Source organism: Urocitellus parryii, chromosome 8, assembly GCF_045843805.1.
Source record: "Urocitellus parryii isolate mUroPar1 chromosome 8, mUroPar1.hap1, whole genome shotgun sequence".
NCBI lineage: Eukaryota > Metazoa > Chordata > Mammalia > Rodentia > Sciuridae > Urocitellus > Urocitellus parryii.
Genome location: NC_135538.1, coordinates 70,306,901 through 70,323,143, shown reverse-complemented (window position 1 = coordinate 70,323,143; position 16,243 = coordinate 70,306,901). Strand labels below are relative to the sequence as shown.

At 38.5% G+C, this 16,243-nt stretch overlaps 1 protein-coding gene across 2 annotated transcripts in view; it reads right to left on the bottom strand.

The window, feature by feature from the left end:
* Positions 1-16,243, bottom strand: part of Mdn1 (midasin AAA ATPase 1) — a 142,639-nt gene that overhangs the window by 31,893 nt on the left and 94,503 nt on the right. For both annotated transcript variants that reach the window (XM_077801619.1, XM_077801620.1), the window contains exons 54-71: positions 15,735-15,892; positions 15,430-15,550; positions 14,882-15,092; positions 14,310-14,541; positions 13,869-13,995; positions 13,158-13,328; positions 10,787-11,001; positions 10,026-10,413; positions 9,160-9,269; positions 7,797-8,502; positions 5,167-5,328; positions 4,680-4,953; positions 3,762-3,997; positions 3,293-3,388; positions 2,537-2,631; positions 1,972-2,093; positions 1,349-1,495; positions 177-286 (exon numbers count right to left, since the gene is read on the bottom strand). In XM_077801619.1, coding sequence (XP_077657745.1) covers positions 177-286; positions 1,349-1,495; positions 1,972-2,093; positions 2,537-2,631; positions 3,293-3,388; positions 3,762-3,997; positions 4,680-4,953; positions 5,167-5,328; positions 7,797-8,502; positions 9,160-9,269; positions 10,026-10,413; positions 10,787-11,001; positions 13,158-13,328; positions 13,869-13,995; positions 14,310-14,541; positions 14,882-15,092; positions 15,430-15,550; positions 15,735-15,892 — 3,681 coding nt within the window. The remainder of the gene's footprint in view (positions 1-176; positions 287-1,348; positions 1,496-1,971; positions 2,094-2,536; positions 2,632-3,292; positions 3,389-3,761; positions 3,998-4,679; positions 4,954-5,166; positions 5,329-7,796; positions 8,503-9,159; positions 9,270-10,025; positions 10,414-10,786; positions 11,002-13,157; positions 13,329-13,868; positions 13,996-14,309; positions 14,542-14,881; positions 15,093-15,429; positions 15,551-15,734; positions 15,893-16,243) is intronic.

Below are 16,243 nucleotides of genomic sequence, written 5' to 3'. Positions count from 1 at the left end.
GTCACTAATGGGACTACCATCACAAAATACCAGTCTTATTATCCTACTTGCAGCATCAATTGCCTCTATTCCCTTTGGCCCTGGCCTTTGTTAAATGGACAAAAGAACAGAAATAAAGAAAAAGAATTTGATTGTTTTTTTCCCCCAAAGATGATCATGAGAGTTGTTCATCTTACTTTAAGTTCTTTTTCTAGAGGGGAACGAAGTTCCACAATTTTGGCCTGGACCTGGTCAAAGAATTGCTGGTAATAATGGTACAAATTCCACAGAACACTACAAAGTGAATCTGAAAGAAATGAAAAAGAAACAACACACCACACTTGCTGCATATGCTACTGGTGCCACCTGTGGGTTTCACATTTCAGTGCAAGCCTTCCTCATTACTCTTTATGCCATGCAATTACAGCATACTGCATAGGCAGAATATCTAGGAAGCCTGCCTTGAGCTTAGCAATTCACAGAGATGGTAGGCTATAAACACTAATTTATTTTTCATTTCAGCTTACAGCAGATTTTTTTGGTCTTATTGCTCTTTAGTTCTTGAAGATGAGGTATGCAGAAGTTCTGCTAAAATCACTACTTCAAAACTTATCTGAATCTTCTTATAAAATCAATAGACACAACAACTGTTTTAAACAATGGCATTTTAAGAGGTTCATCTCAATTGTTCACTCATGTACATCCTACACTCACTTCACAGTTTTGTCCTAAACCTGCTGTGGTCAAGGATAATAACTTATAGTAGCAATTTTATATGCAGTTCCTTGAAATTATGGCAGTATTCTCTCTAGATCAAAGAACATACTAGTGACCTAGATTAAGCACTGGCTTAGCAGGAAATAAACAGTATCCAGATAGATGGAAAGATGTACACACAAGTTCCCAAGAACTTCATCTGGTAGGAGAGGGAATATATGTATGTATGTATGTGTTTCTTTTTTCTGTACTAGGGAATGAACCAGGGCTACTTTACCACTGAGCTACATCCCCAGTCCCCTTTCTATTATTTTAAGACAGGGTCTCACTTAGTTGCAAAGGCTGGCCTCAAAATTGCAATCCTTCCATCTCAGCCTCCCCAAGTCACTAGGATTACAGGTGTGCCACTATGCCTGGCTCATCTGGCAATATGCTTCTGCCAGAGTTCACTAGTCAGTGCTTCATCTATAATCAACTGTACTTTGCTTTGACTATATCTGTATCTAGTGTGAATCATATTAAAATTAAATAGATAATTAGAAGTACCTTGTTTAAAACCTGATGTGCAAAAAACATAACTGTCTCATGTGGAGGATTCAAAGCCTAACCCATTTTAACAGTGCACTATAAAGGAAAAAAAGAAAATCCTCACCCTTTCCTTCAACCTGTGGCATCAGCAAAACATGACAATGGAAAACCAGCAACATCTGAAGTCGCACATGGAACTCCCCCAGAGAGGATCCCTCAATAAATGCTTGTAACGTGCTGACCAGCAACATCAGAGTCATCTGTTTGTCATCTTTTGAGATTAAAAGAAGAAAACATGTGTTTTTTATAATCACACATTGTCCATAACATGCATGCAGTCTACCATGGGATATACAAAGGGATGGCCATTAGTAGGAACCCCAGTTAAAGCCACTTTGAAGCAAAGATCACAGCTAAATGTTGACTGCTTTCAAAGTAACAGCTGCATACAAGGTATATGTTAAATGCACTCACAGCAACAGAATTGAATAATAAGGTTTTTTTTTTTTTTTTAAACTTGAACTTGAGCATGTTAACTACTACCTACCAAGAAGGCAACTTTCATTTTGAATCACAGACATGGAGAATACAGAATAACAAAATTTTTTTATCATATACTGGTTCTCCAGATTTTGGACAAGTCACTTAAACCTTTGTGACTTATGGGAACAGGTAAATCCTATACTTTGCAGTATTCAATTTAGCTTGAAATCACCGAATGAGCAGGGAGTTCCTGCCAAGTATTACCTTCTTGTTCCTCTGTTTGTTCCTGCATGTGCTTCTCAAGCATCTGATAGATGGAGAACCAGTGCTTGGTGGATTTCTCAGTGTGGTGCTTCATGGTATTATCCAAACTCATGGACCAACAGCTGAAACATAAGAAAAAGAGGCCATGGAGACATTTAGGCAATCCATTTGAAAAATATGAAATCACAGAAATTAAATCCTCATATTCTCACAAATGGAGATGGAAAAAGCTGCTCATTTTGCTATCTCCGAGTATATGGCCTTAGGGGGACTACAAGTTGGAGGATACCCTCAGAAATTTAGTGAGACTGTCTCAAAATGAAAACTAAAAAGGGATAGGGATGTAGCTCACATAAAGTGTCCCTGGGTTCAAATCCCAGTACCATAAAAAATAAAGATTAAAAAATAAGAATGGTCTTTTTAAGATCATTTTAATGTCCTGCTTTAAACTCGGTGATTAATGGCTGAAAAAGCAGATTCTGTAACTGCCATAACATAAATGTTCCAAGAAATCCATCAATATATAATAGTGCTTGACAATTAATTAAGAGGGAGAGTCACTTACTTCAGCTCCAGTTTTCGCCACCGAATGATCATCTGACTGACCAAATCGAGATGTTTCCGCAAAGACAAAGCTCGACTTGCATTCTCCTCCCAGTCCTAAAGGGGTATATTAAAACAACAACAACAACAAAAAAGATAGAATGTACTATGCCCTTTATGCAGCCCCATGATCATGTATTCCCTCAATAACATTTCAGACTTTTCTTGAGAAACACTACAGGATCCTTGACAACTTTTATCACCAGCAGTGATGATTTTACAATCAGTGTATCCAGGTTCAAGTTTATGGTTGTGTGATAGAACTGCAGCTGTCATGTTGTAGAAGACCATAAAAAGCATAGGGTTTGTGGACTGATGTCTGAATTACTGTTGTAAGCTATCTGACCCTGAACAGAGTCAGTGACTATTTCTGTGAAATGGAGAGGCACCAGTCACCTCAGAGGCTGTGTGAGGACTGAGGAAGATGACCTATGTGAGCACTCAGCCATACTGAAGGCTCACTGGACATTTCGGCAAAGTGAGAATTCAGTGCCAGGGGATACTAGGTCTCACTCCCCAAAAGAGGTTATGCATAGTAACCCCTACCACAGGGGCAACAGATTTACTGTACTGATCTCCACCCATAGTAGAAAAACCAAAGATGTTTACCTTTCTCCAAATCAAACTATTAACTCTTTGTTCCTCTAACAAAAAAATCATGAGATAAAACGTTTGTCAGAATACCACAAATTAGAAGAGGAAAAAGAGGGAATCTTACCTGTGCCTTTGCCAGAAGAATCTCTAAGCCATTCAGAAACTTTGAGATAGGACTGGAAAGTGGGAAACTACGAATTCTGTCCATTACGACCAGCAGCTATAGAAAAAAAGGTTTGGGTATCTCAGCAGAAATACCAGTGACTCCCATGATTGTATAATTATATCAAAATAGGTTCTATTGTCATGTGTAACTAAAAAGAATCATAAAAAAACAAACAAACAGTTATCCAGTCACAGGCTAATGAAGGGAGTTCTGACAGGAAGCTTCATTCCTTCATTCTCTACTTTGAAAGCACCTCTGAAAATTGTGGATGAAAATTTCCAGGACTGTGGATCCTGATCAAATGGCATCACAATTACTGTTCTTTAAATCTTTGTTTATATGTTCAAGTGTTTGAGGGAATGCCCTTGGACATAGTTAGAGGCCACATTCCCAGGGCAGTTCATCCCTTCTTCACCAGCTGCCCTACCTGTTCAAGTGCAGGGTGTTCCGGCCAATCCTGCAGCAACTGACTGACAGCCTCTGAGAAACCCTGAAGCAAAGGCTGACACTGTCGTGCTTCTGATACGTTGGGGTGCTGGTAGAAATCATAAGGCCCATCAGGTCTCACCATTAGGTCTGAGGCTGTCTCCTCAAAGAGTGTGTTATGGGAAAGGGTACAGGCCAAAAGTTGGCTGCCCAAAAGTCGGTCATTCAGTTCCACTCCTGTAAAGGTAACATCATTATGGTGAAGTCAGAGAACTCAGGTAATTTATCAAAATTACAAAGATGTCAGAAACAACTAATTGGGTGGGACTAGTAAAACAGGTATTCTAATACTATTCTCTCCTAAAGCAACACTGGCCTAGATGAGTGACCTTATTAGCACAGTAGCTACCACAAGTTTTCAGGTTTTGTGGAAGTAAGATGCTTATCTATAAACAAAAATATTTGACTGGATGCATTCAAATTCAGTTCAGATCAGTAGAGAAGTTAAAGCCTTCTTCCTACTTGCATGGGACAATTCTTGAGGTCACACTGGAAACTGCATCAAAAACAACCATCACATTAGATTCTGAGTTTTGAGTTCCCAGATTGCTCCCAAGAATACCTGACTAGAAAGCATTAAGTCTATTAGAGGGAAGTGGAAATAATGCTGAGGAAAAAAGACTATATAAATAAACTAAGTTCCTATCTTTCATCCCAAAGGATTCAAACAATAAAAATCCATCTTATTGCAGAATTTTTAATCACTTTTTAAAATTAGTATAAATTCTTTAAGCAAAGGAAACTATTGATAAAGAATTAAATAAAAATGGTGAATTTATTATTTTAATTATTCAAGAAGTAGGGATTCCATTTATTCATTTTGATTTGCCAAGGGTAAAGCAAAAGTAATTGGCCATACCCATCAGCGGGTAGAAGTGTGTCACAAGAGAAGCCCCAGTCTGATAGCAAGATGCAAACAAGCTGAGGTAGTGCTTTGCCTCATGTGGTGGCACAGCCTGCTGGTACCACAGGGACCTAGCAAAGTTGAGGCACAACTGCTGGTGTATCAACATTACTGCCTGCATTGAACTCTGGGAGAGCGTAGCTGGGTCTGTGGCTGTATCCTCTTCTTGTCCATCTAAAGTTCCTTTTTTCTCCTCAAGTGTTGGCTCTATCAAAATATCTTCGAAGTCCTGTAAACAATATTAAAACAATTATAAACTTAATAATCAGAATCTGGTTGTAATCAGTCTAGAACAAAGAGGAAGAAAGAGGCATGAATCATGAAGAAAATGAAGACTTACACGCACTGAAATATATTAAAAAGACTACAGAGCCATTCAGAGGGAATGTATGTGGAACCAGGGGAATTCATTTCCAAACAAATCCTGACACCAGCACCCTACCTTTTCATGCAGTGGAAACTGTTTTCTGAACTCCTGTTCTTCCTCTTCTTCCTCGCTTAGGGTGGTCCTAGAGCTCTTGCTCTTGAATTTGTACAGGCTATTTTCCTGTTCTGCCTTCTCTTGGGCTATGCGTTCCTGCTCATCCCACTCATTGATAATCTCCTGGAAAGACACATGGGTAGAGTGCACTTGAAATGAACACAGGCATGATTTGTTGTCTTAGTTTCTCATGAAAGAAACTATCATGGCTCAAAAATGAACAAAAGCCAATATCTAAGAAATTAAACTTGATCAAACTCTTCAGTAAATGGTTTCCTGAAAATTTCCCTTTGTTATGCCGCTAAAATTTCAAAGGTCTAAAAATGTGCTGCAATGGAATTATTAGGAACTTCCTGTGTCAGGGATTAGCAGTATTTTGTACCAAGGTTATTGTTTTACTTAGCTTTTTCCCTGCTGTGAATAAAAGGACTCAACCAGAATAACTGTAGAGGAGGAAAAGTTCATTTGAGGGATATCAGTCCAGAGAAGGATAGAGCCATTCCTCAGGGCTTGAGGTGAGGCAGAAAGAAGAGTGTGGCAGAGGGAAGCAGCTTACATGATGATCAGAAAGAAGAGAGAGACTCCACTTTCCAGATAAAAATACATACCATAGTCATGCTCCCAATGAATCACTTCCTCCAGTCATATCCTACCTGCCTCCAGGTACCACTACGCTAATCTCATCAGGGATTAAATCACTGATTAGGCTTAGGCTATAATAACCCATTGATTTCTCCTCCAAATCTTCTTTGCATTATCTCAGACATGATCTTTTGTGTGACTCCTCACATCCAAACTGTAACAGTCAGGCTTAGGGTTGGGTTGTGTGGGTTTCAATTCAAACTGCACCTGCCAGGCACCAGAGGAATTGGCCCAGGGTTCTGGAAAGGAAAACCTTCTAGGTCCTGGATGGTCAAAGGGCACCAACTTGAAAAAACTGGACTGTGTTTTACCAGATAGTTCTTGAATTCCCCACTACCTTTTAAGACTTTAGGTCCTTAAATTGGAGAAAACTATGAATTCAAGAAACTGCCCAGTGTGGTTGAGGGATAAGGTACATATACCATTAGAAGTTAATTTGTACTAACTTCCAAGAACTATGTTTAATTTCTGTCCAAGTTATTCTGATTTCCAGAATTTGTACCCAAAGAATATGGTCATAAGTCTGTTTATCATGACACTGTTTTTTTCCTCAAAATAATAAAAATATTGCATATAAATGTAAATGTTCATTCATCAGAAATTAGTTAAATGACTTATGGCATACGTGATAGAAAATCAGTCACTAAATATATGAATATAAAATAAGGAGATATAATCACTAAGTCCTATTAAGTTTTTTTAAAATTTTTTTTTGAGAGAGAATTTTTTAATATTTATTTTTCAGTTTTCAGTGGACACAACAATCTTTATTTTATGTGGTGCTGAGGATCAAATCCAGTGCCCCGCATGCCAGGTGAGCGCGTTATCACTAGAGCCACATCCCCAGCTCCCTATTAAGTTTTAAAAAGCAATTTACGAAACAGAATGAATTTTTTAGTACTCTGCTAAGTATTTTGTAAAGCTCTAGCATTTTAAGAACATGTAGCAGGGGTCATGGACATCACAGAAGTGACCTTAAATAATATAACTCTTTCATCTGCTAAATATTGGTTCACTATGCTGAGATTGATTTTTTTTTTTTTAAGAAGCTGGTGCTTTAAAAAAAAAAAAAAATCTGTGAACCGCTGGGACGCATTACCTCAAATATGACATGTAGATATGCATCTATAGGATATATACACAAGCTTAGAATGGGATATACCAATATAGTAACAGGTATAAATAGTAAGATTATTTAAAAATCTTTACTTATATTTACTCTTTTAATTATCTACAGTGACAAGTTACTTAGTAAGGGGAAAGAAAACAATAAGCTATTTTTTTAAACAAAAGTTGGTACAATTTACATCATAATTACCATAAGCAAAATCAAAAGATAACCAACTAAATAGGAGAAAATTTCAGTGTGGGAATGCTGGCTCTTGGGTGGCAGAGGCAGGAGGATCACAAATCAAGGCCAGCTTTGGGAACTTCGCAAGATCCAGTCTTAAAATAGAAAAAGGACTGGGGATGCAACTTAATGTAGAATGCTTGCCTAGTATACACAAATCCAAGTTAAATTCCTAGTACTACCTTAAAAAAAAAAAAAAAAAAAAAGTCCAGGCACCATGGTACACACCTGTCATCTCAGCAAACTGGGAGGTTGGGGCAGGAGGATCACAAGTTCAAGGCTATCCTTGGCAACTCAGTCAGACCCTATTTCAAAAAAAGGTGTGTGGGGTGGAGTGGGGATGTGGCTCAGAGGTAGAGCAGCCCTACTGGGTTTAATCCCCAATACCAGAAAGGTGGGGGGAAGCCCCAAAGCCTCCAAACCATTAAAAATTTAGGGGCAAAGGCCCCCAAACCTGGTAGTTAAGTAGATAAAAGAAAGGAACAGCCAAGAGGATTCCTCAACCATTGACTCTGATAATGTTCTGCATGCTGGCCTGTGCTTTTAGCTCCCTCCCTTAAAAAGGGCAGGCAGGACATGCTGACAGACAAAGGCTTACCTGACAGACATGTCTGAAGAGTGACAGGGACCTCTGGTCCAGTTCTCCCTTGCATAGCACATGGGAGTGCAGGTAAAGAAGGGCATTCATTAGCAGCTGTTCGCGGGTGGGGCAGGGTTGCTGGCCCATGCCTTCCGATTCCTTTCCTCTTGAGCGGTTAATGGTCAGTTTCCCAAGGCCTCGAAGAACCTCCTCTGACTTCACTGAGCACAAGACATCTGCGTGAGCATAATAGGTGGGGAAGGTGGGGCCCACTGATGGAAAAGCCAATAAAGCCATAGCCAAGGCACCCAGCCTGTCGGAACAGATCACACTGCTGTGGAGTGAGGTATGGACCTCAGATGCTACTAGCCTCATGCCATGCTGCAACTGTAAGATGGAAGCCTGTAGTGGAATCACAGAATCTGGGTAGAGGGCATATTCTTCCCCTAGCCTTTTCCTGAACTGGTGGTGTGACTGCTGCCAAGAGGCCTCTTCTTTTAGAAGGCTCTGGGCCACCTGGGCAGACCGTGGCCCATCTGCATGGAGAACCTGCAGCAGCCGCGTAAGCAGATCCTGAATAGCAGTGGCCTTGGCAATGCTGGTGACATAGTGGTGGATCTCTTGCACCAGAGACTCATAGGTAGGCAGCTGGGGTCTGAAGGCCTGCTTCTTCGACAGGCTGCAGATTAAGTTCTCTAGGTAATTGATCCTTTGATGAAGTAACCTGAAGGCAAATTAATACAATTTGCAAATTCTGTTAGAAAAAGAACAGCAAATCTGGACTGAACCCTCAGCTAGGAAAATGGAATGAATGAAGACTTATCAACTGCCGAGAAATAACATGAGAATGATATTGAAAATTATAGTGAAAATGATAGTACCTACAGAACACCTACCCTGTGCCACACATTGCTATCATTTTAGATGCATATCTCATCCAAAGGAGGTACAAGTATCTCCCTTTTGTGGACATGGACACTGAGGCGTAATGGCATTTAGTGAGCTACCCTATTGTCTATAGTCAAAGGAAGGTCAGGAAAAGACTTGGGACTCTAAGCTAAGGGAACAGATCTGTAGCCAAGAAAAGCAAAGAAATAAAGTGCACATCACTGCATCCAACTTGTTCCATGTTGAGGAGTAGCTCTGGCTTCAACCATCTTGATCCCACGTAAATCTACACCTTGAATGTCTTTACCCTCCTTTTAGAACATATCGTTTTCTTGATTATAATGAAGGATTTGGGACCTAATTGCTAACATAGTTCAAAGATGTGCATCACTTCACTAACACTATAATATTACTACAAAGGTCAGCCTTATAATGTCTTTTTTAAAAGCAAAGACAATAATCTCTAACAAAAATAATCACTTTGCTGCCTTACCTGATGTGAGGATGAGAATAATTGATAATTACTTCATTTTCCAGGTCTCTTCCAGTTTGTAACTGAGATGATAAGTTCCGGGTCTTCCATTCACACTGTAGCTGGTGTAACTAAAGGAAAAGAGAAAATAGTCTGCTGTGTCCCACTGATGACCATGCACAAGAAAACAATGCCCCAGGAGTGTACAGCAACAGGACAGAAGGAATTTGGATTCCTGAATGACCTAAGGACAGGTGGCTCTGCTTCACTAAACTAGACCATTTACCTCAGAGTTATTAGGCAGAAGAAACTTTCATGCCACTAAATCTGAGTCTTTTTACAGCAGCTTAGCCTTCACCCCAACTAATAACATTCCTTCCTCATCATACAGTACTAGTATGTCGTTATCTTAATGTATTCAATTCTTGACTTTGTTTGAAAGTTCAAATAACAAGAGATACTACATTATTTGATTCCTGAGTTTAATATAACAAACACCAAAACTAAATCCTAGGTTATAGGGGTACTACATCCTACCTAAAGAAGTAATTTGAACCCAAATATCCAAAACCTAGCTCAGAGTCTGGATAGTGAGGAATTCCACTATTTCTCTGACAATGCCTCAGGTTGCCCTCTGCTTATCGCATCTATTGGAAGATGTATCAGAACCTTAGGAAGGTGCCCTCTCAGAGTCTAAGTCTATCTAGAGGAACTCTCAAAGCAGCAGCAGCAGTCTTAAAACAGACTCATTGGAAGTCACAGGCAGTTCACACAAAATGACATCTTTGATCATCTCATTAGCCAAAAGGGAGTAAAAGGAATAACACCCTAAGCAAATCCAATGCATCAGAAACTGAGCACATATTCCAAACTCTTGCCTCTCATACCTCTTCTTTGGCATACTTGAGCTTGCATTCCCTCTTCACTGCAGGGTCAAAGCGTGCCTGAGGAAGCCAGGTCTGAATCTGGAGCAAGCCAAGGCTCACCCAGAGGCTCCCACGCTGGGCTGGTTCAGGCAGGTTCCTCTTATTCTCCCCTTCCCCAAAAAAGTGGTGCAGGGAGGTGAGAAACAGGCAGAGTAGTTCCTTGGGGAGTGCCTCCTGACCAGCCATATCCCCAAGAGTCTGGATCACATAGTGGAAGGCCTGGCTGTCTCTAAGCAGCAGTTGCTCACAGTTCTGTACATACTCCTGCTGCTGGGGTTCTGGGAGCAGTTCTGCTAGGCCCGCTAGGTGTCGGCACAGCACTAGTCCCTGGAGCTGGGAGTCTGTGTGTCTGTTGGGACAACAAGGAAACAACTTAAGGAATTGCTGAATCAAATAGGATCACTTTTTACACACTCTCATTCTTCCAAGAAATTTTAACTGCATACTGCACAGTCAACATTCAACAAGATGAACTTCAGTTCTCATATAATCTTTCTGTGATTTTTTTCTAAGCACCATCTTCCTGATCATAATATGCATAAAAAAAAAAAGGACCAGACAGCTCATGATGGCGTTGTCATGGACTGAAAACATGCTGACCCACTCAGCAAACACCCTCACTTTCACACACCAAAGTCAGCCACGTCAGAAGCAGTTCTGACCGAGTCCCAGTTAGAGAACATTCATGAGCTTCATAAACTGCTCCCAGGGACAAGGAATACCTGAATTCTGCTATTGAAGGGACAGCCATGTTGGTCCAAAGCAATGAGTTGATGTCCCGTAGCTGCTGGGCTCTTTCAACCCACTCTCCCAGTGTGACATGTGAAGAGGACAGGACTGGGAGGCCACTCACATCCCAGGAAATTGCTCTGCAGCTGCTAGTCAAGACTTCAAAGCAGCACTTGGAGAATGTGGCTCTACAGAGACTGCCAGGGCCCTGAAGGACAAGAAAAAAACAGTATCTTTCAGAAATCAACTAAAACAATTTTGACAACAGCACTGGGACACCTTCAAGGAGGAAACAGAATAAGGAGGTTCAAGTTGTTCAGAACAGTCACAGATGGGACAAGAAGAGCAGGAAGGAGTGAGCTATTAGTAGCCTTAAAGGAATGTGGACTGCATTCTCTCAGAAATGAGCAATGAGTGCTTTAGTACCATATCAGAAAACCCCAAAACCGGGAAATCAGGGAGACCATTCTTGTAATAGACAGGGAGATGAGAGTTGGAGGCAGGGAAAGGAGTTGCAAGGCCAATCTAAGAGCCAGACATAAAGTCTGTCAAGCATGCATTCACTGGACTATTAATCTGGGACTCAGTAATAGCTGCCCACGGTAAAGAGTCAGGTGGTCAAAAACATAAGATAGAAAATAGGAAAAATAGGAAACACAGTATACTTCATGCAACTCTTAGGGATCCATACGGTTTGTTACTTAAGGCTTTTAAGAGATGTTTTACAATGATGATAATAATTATGATAAAAGCAATAGACTAGAGCTCAATAATAATTCTGTGAGTATTTGTGGGATTAAGGTGTATAATAAAGGTGGCTTTTCAAATGAGAATGGAAAGGATTAATCAAAAATAGTGTTTATAAAGTGATTTTAGATCTATTACTTGTATAAAAGAAAAAACTTGCCTCCCTTTTGAACAAAAGATAAACAGATAATGAATTTAAACACACACACACAAAAAAACACTGGAGAAAATATGGGGAGACTGTTTTTACTGTAGGAATGGTGAAGGAAAATAGTCTTTAAAAAGCATGACAACTAAGCATGATTGAAGACAAGACTGGCATAGTTAAAAAGAAATTATCATTATAACATTATAACATTAATAATTTGAAAGACAACAGAAGACTAGAAATACACTTCAGACCTTATGGAAAAAGGATTAATGTCCATAATATAAAAAAACCTTTAATAATTAAAATGATACTGAACAATCCAATATTTTAAAAAACTGGACAATGAATATGACTGAAAAGTTGGTAGAATAAAAAGGATCAATAAATGTAAAAAGATGTTCAATCTTAATAATCTTAAGAGGTATAAATTCAAATAAAGTTTTTTAAATTGTAGAATTGGCAATAATTAGACATGTTGATTACACCTAGCATGGTAAGCATGTGGGAAACAGGCCCTCCTACAGATCAGGAGTGAAACTGTATTCTGGTCCTGAACCTTCTATGGTGGCCCAGAGCTCCAAAACTTCTGTTTTGGTCAGTAACTTGCATATTTACAAAGTAAAAAAAAGTAAAGCACCTCCTCAGAAAGCCTAAAAAGAGCTATTTGTACATATTAGGCATATATTATTTATTATTTTTTTAAATATGTAATCACATTGACCATGGGTTAAAACCTAATTCCAAAAAATCACCCACAGAAATATTCAAGACAAATGCCAGATTATACAAGGATAGTAAATGTAGCTAGGCTTGTTAAAAGAGGAAGAAGAAAACAAACCTCAAAACTTATCAAAAGAAAAGTGATTAAATAAATTGTGATACATCAATACAATGAACTAATGTAACCTGGAATGACAAGCACATTTCCATGACACATTTGTGAACAAATAAAGTATTATTTTTGTTCATATAAATGATACTATTTATTCTGGATGTGGCAGCATATGTTTATAATCCCAGTTACTTGGGAGGCTAAGATGGGGAAGATCTCTTGAGCTCACAAATCCAAGACCAGCCTGGAAAACATAGCAATACCTCATCTTAAAGAAAAAGCAAAAAAAAAAAAAAAAAAAAAAAAAAAAAAAAAAAAAAATGCATATGAGTATATAAACAGAGATACAGATTAGAGTGGTTATTTCTAATAAATTAAATGGTTAAAATGTTTTATAATTTTAAGAAATGAAGACTTTTTTAAAGGAAATCTTTATGGCTTTAACTCAATTACAAAAATCATTTAAGATAAAGAATACATTTTTTGACAACACACTTTTTTAGCATCATGAAGAAAACAAAGTATCAAAATCACCTATTTATAGTCAACTATTTTATTCTAGGAATAAATGATTACTAACAGAGTTACTGGGAATTTTTTTTAACCTACTACCATCAGTTTTATGCCAACAAACCTTTAATGTAGAGTCCAAAAGGGACTTGGGCATCTCCCTCTGCTGCATATTGGGCAGAGGGTTCCATGTTAGCCAGTACTCTGGATTTGTGGTCACAGTACTGCTCCAGAAAGACATAAATGTGGAATTAAATAACTCAGACCACAAACAAGTAATTTCTTCAGCAGCTCCCTAGAGATAAAGGAATAAAAAAATTTATGAGAATGATTCCATAAATCATGGTCTTTTGTTGTTTAAGATCTATCTAAAACTAACATGGATTTAAAGATATTATCTTAATTTTCCTAATTCTTTGCCACCTTGGTCATCTTGGTGGAGTCATATATCTTGTTTGTAAGTATAATCACACTAAGTATAATCTGTTTTTATAAGGCTGCACGAGGAAGTATAAGCAAAGCAGATTGCACAATTATAACATCATCAAAAGAAATAAATGTTCTTATAATGTATTTTTGAGAAAATGCTTTTCACCTCACTTAACTGGAACCCAAACGAATACTGCTGTGATAAAAACTGTACAATGCCATTGTAATTACTGCAAAAGAAAATTCAAAATTCTCCTACATTGAGGTAGTTCAGATAAGCCTGAGTATTCCAACATGGAATTTTTTTATTAAATGCACAAAATTGTTCTACAACCAATCTGCCATAGAAAATTTAATCACACAGTGTGAAAAGAGGCTTATTTCCCTTTCTGATTTTGGTTTTTACCTTCTGATGATGTAGTAAAGACCACAGGTCTCGAAGTTCTTGAGGAGCAACTGGTGTGTGCTGAAGACAAAATATGATGTGATGTCTTATCTCCTCCTCTATCAGAGGTTGCTGATTTTTGCTGAACCTGTTCCAAAATATACAGTGAGAGGCTTGGGTTTGGACTGTCAGTGAACTACTAGAGAATTTATATGTGAGGGAAGATGAAACACACAAAACTTAGGGTACATTTATTTAAAAATAAGCAACTCTACTGGAAAAAAATTCTAGTAACTTTTAGGGGAGAGGCTGAAATAAAGAATCTTTAATAAGATTTGGCTTTCAAAAGTAGCAAGTGACCTTGCTGTGCCTCAGCAGCTATACCTCCTTATGTCTGTGCTTTGTTTACAATACAGGAAACACAAAAAATCTATCAAGAAAATAACTGAAAGAATGGCATACCTTCTCAAATAAGCCTGTGTCATAAAATCAGCTGTCACTTTGTACTGCCAAAGCACAGCCAAGTATTCCATTGTAGGCCATAATTGAACACTCCTGGTGAGTTGAATTAAAGAGGCAAAGTCTGGCTGGGGTGCAAAGGAAGCTTCACCATGCTTTTTCTCCGGAAAACCAAGTGAAAGTCCTTTGGCCTTGAGTTCTAAACACTGAGCACTCACAAGATTCTTCAACTCATCTTCAATTCAGATAAAAAAGAAATGTTGTATTAGAGAAGAGATGGGTCTAGATTCCCAACAGTTGGCAAAGTGACTATGAGTTTAACATGAGTTAATCAGAGTTAGGCTGCTTAACCTAAACTCCAAGTTTCTCATTTGTTAAATGATATTAATTTCTGCAAAATTCTAATGAATGGAGTTAAACAATGTATGTAAATTTTAGCTCAATGACTGACATTTATTTAATGGTATTTACACTATACCAAAGGGGGAAAAAAATCTAAGGCAAAAACTTAATGGCGGCAGGTAAGAGGATATGCTCAGAGTGTTGACGGTCATTCAAATACCAGAATATATTACCTAGATTGACATCTGCTAGAATATTAGCTCTGAGGATCAATCCCCAGGCCTGCAGGAGACTTTTCTTTAACGTCCACTCAGAAGCAACCACTTGGAGATGACTGAAATCTTCCTGCCATCCACTCTCCCCAACGACAGGCATCTGCTCTCTGATGGCAAGGGCTCTGTCGAGGATTCTCAACTGTGAAAAACACTCTACCACTAGCTTGTCCTGAAACAATAAAACCCAGGAGAGCCTATTAGAGAGCTGAACTATGTTTTTTTTTTTCAGCACCCTAGATATACCTGAAAATGCTTCTAGAAAAACACAGGGTTTCTTTACTCATATTGCTCTGGAGAGATTTTAGAGTAATAGTTAGAGCTCTACCCAGCCTAAGCCTCAGGAATAAGTAAAATGATAACTTTTAACAAATACATTAGCAGCATTCATTGAACAGTTATGAATTAAGCTTTGCAGTAAGGATGCGTCTGGCTGAATGCCAGATCCCAAGTGCCAGAGTTTTAGAAGAACTTGATTCTTTTAATTTACTATATGTTTCCAGGTATACCTTGAAAGGAAATGGTCGTCCCAGGAACTTCTGCAACCTCTTTATACCAATGAAGCCACCAGTTGGGCTACCAAGACAATTTTGAATATGTTCTGACACGGTCTGAACCTCTTTGTAATATCTTTAAAGGAGAAAAAGAGCAGAAGGGAAATAAGGAGGAAATGCTAGATAGAAAAAGAAGTCATTTACATTCAATATTTTCTACAGTATGCCAACAGAATAAACCAAAATTAAATAAGAAATAGCAGTTTTAATTCTAAACCCTCTTATCTTTACACATATTATTCCCTAAATATGAGTCTTACTTGTCTTCATGATTCATCAGGCGTTGGGGGATTTGATGGACTAAATGTTTTAAAACCCAGTGCCAATGGAGAGCAAGCAAAGCCAGACCCGGAGCATCCACTTTTACCGTGTCAGCCACAGTCCAAAACCGGTCCCGCCATCTCAAAGAATCTAAGATCTAAAAACAAAATAAGCCAAGACTACTCACAGACATCTCTTGAAAGGACTCAATTCAACTTATATACAAAAGAGGTTTAAAGCTAGAAATTAAGGCAGACAAAACAAAAGCCTTTTTTTCTTTGTACTTCAAGTACAAAGATAATACCTTAGAGAGAATGAAATTATTGGGTCATATAGTAAACTTTATATATCATCTCATAAGAAATTGACTAATGCGACACAAAGCAGCTGTTTTGTATTACAAGCAGCAGAGAAGAGTCCCAGTTGTTCCAGTTCCTTCTCAGTCACTAATTGCCAATCATTAGCTATTGTTAATGATTTTAATTTGAACTATTTTGATGAGTGAAAA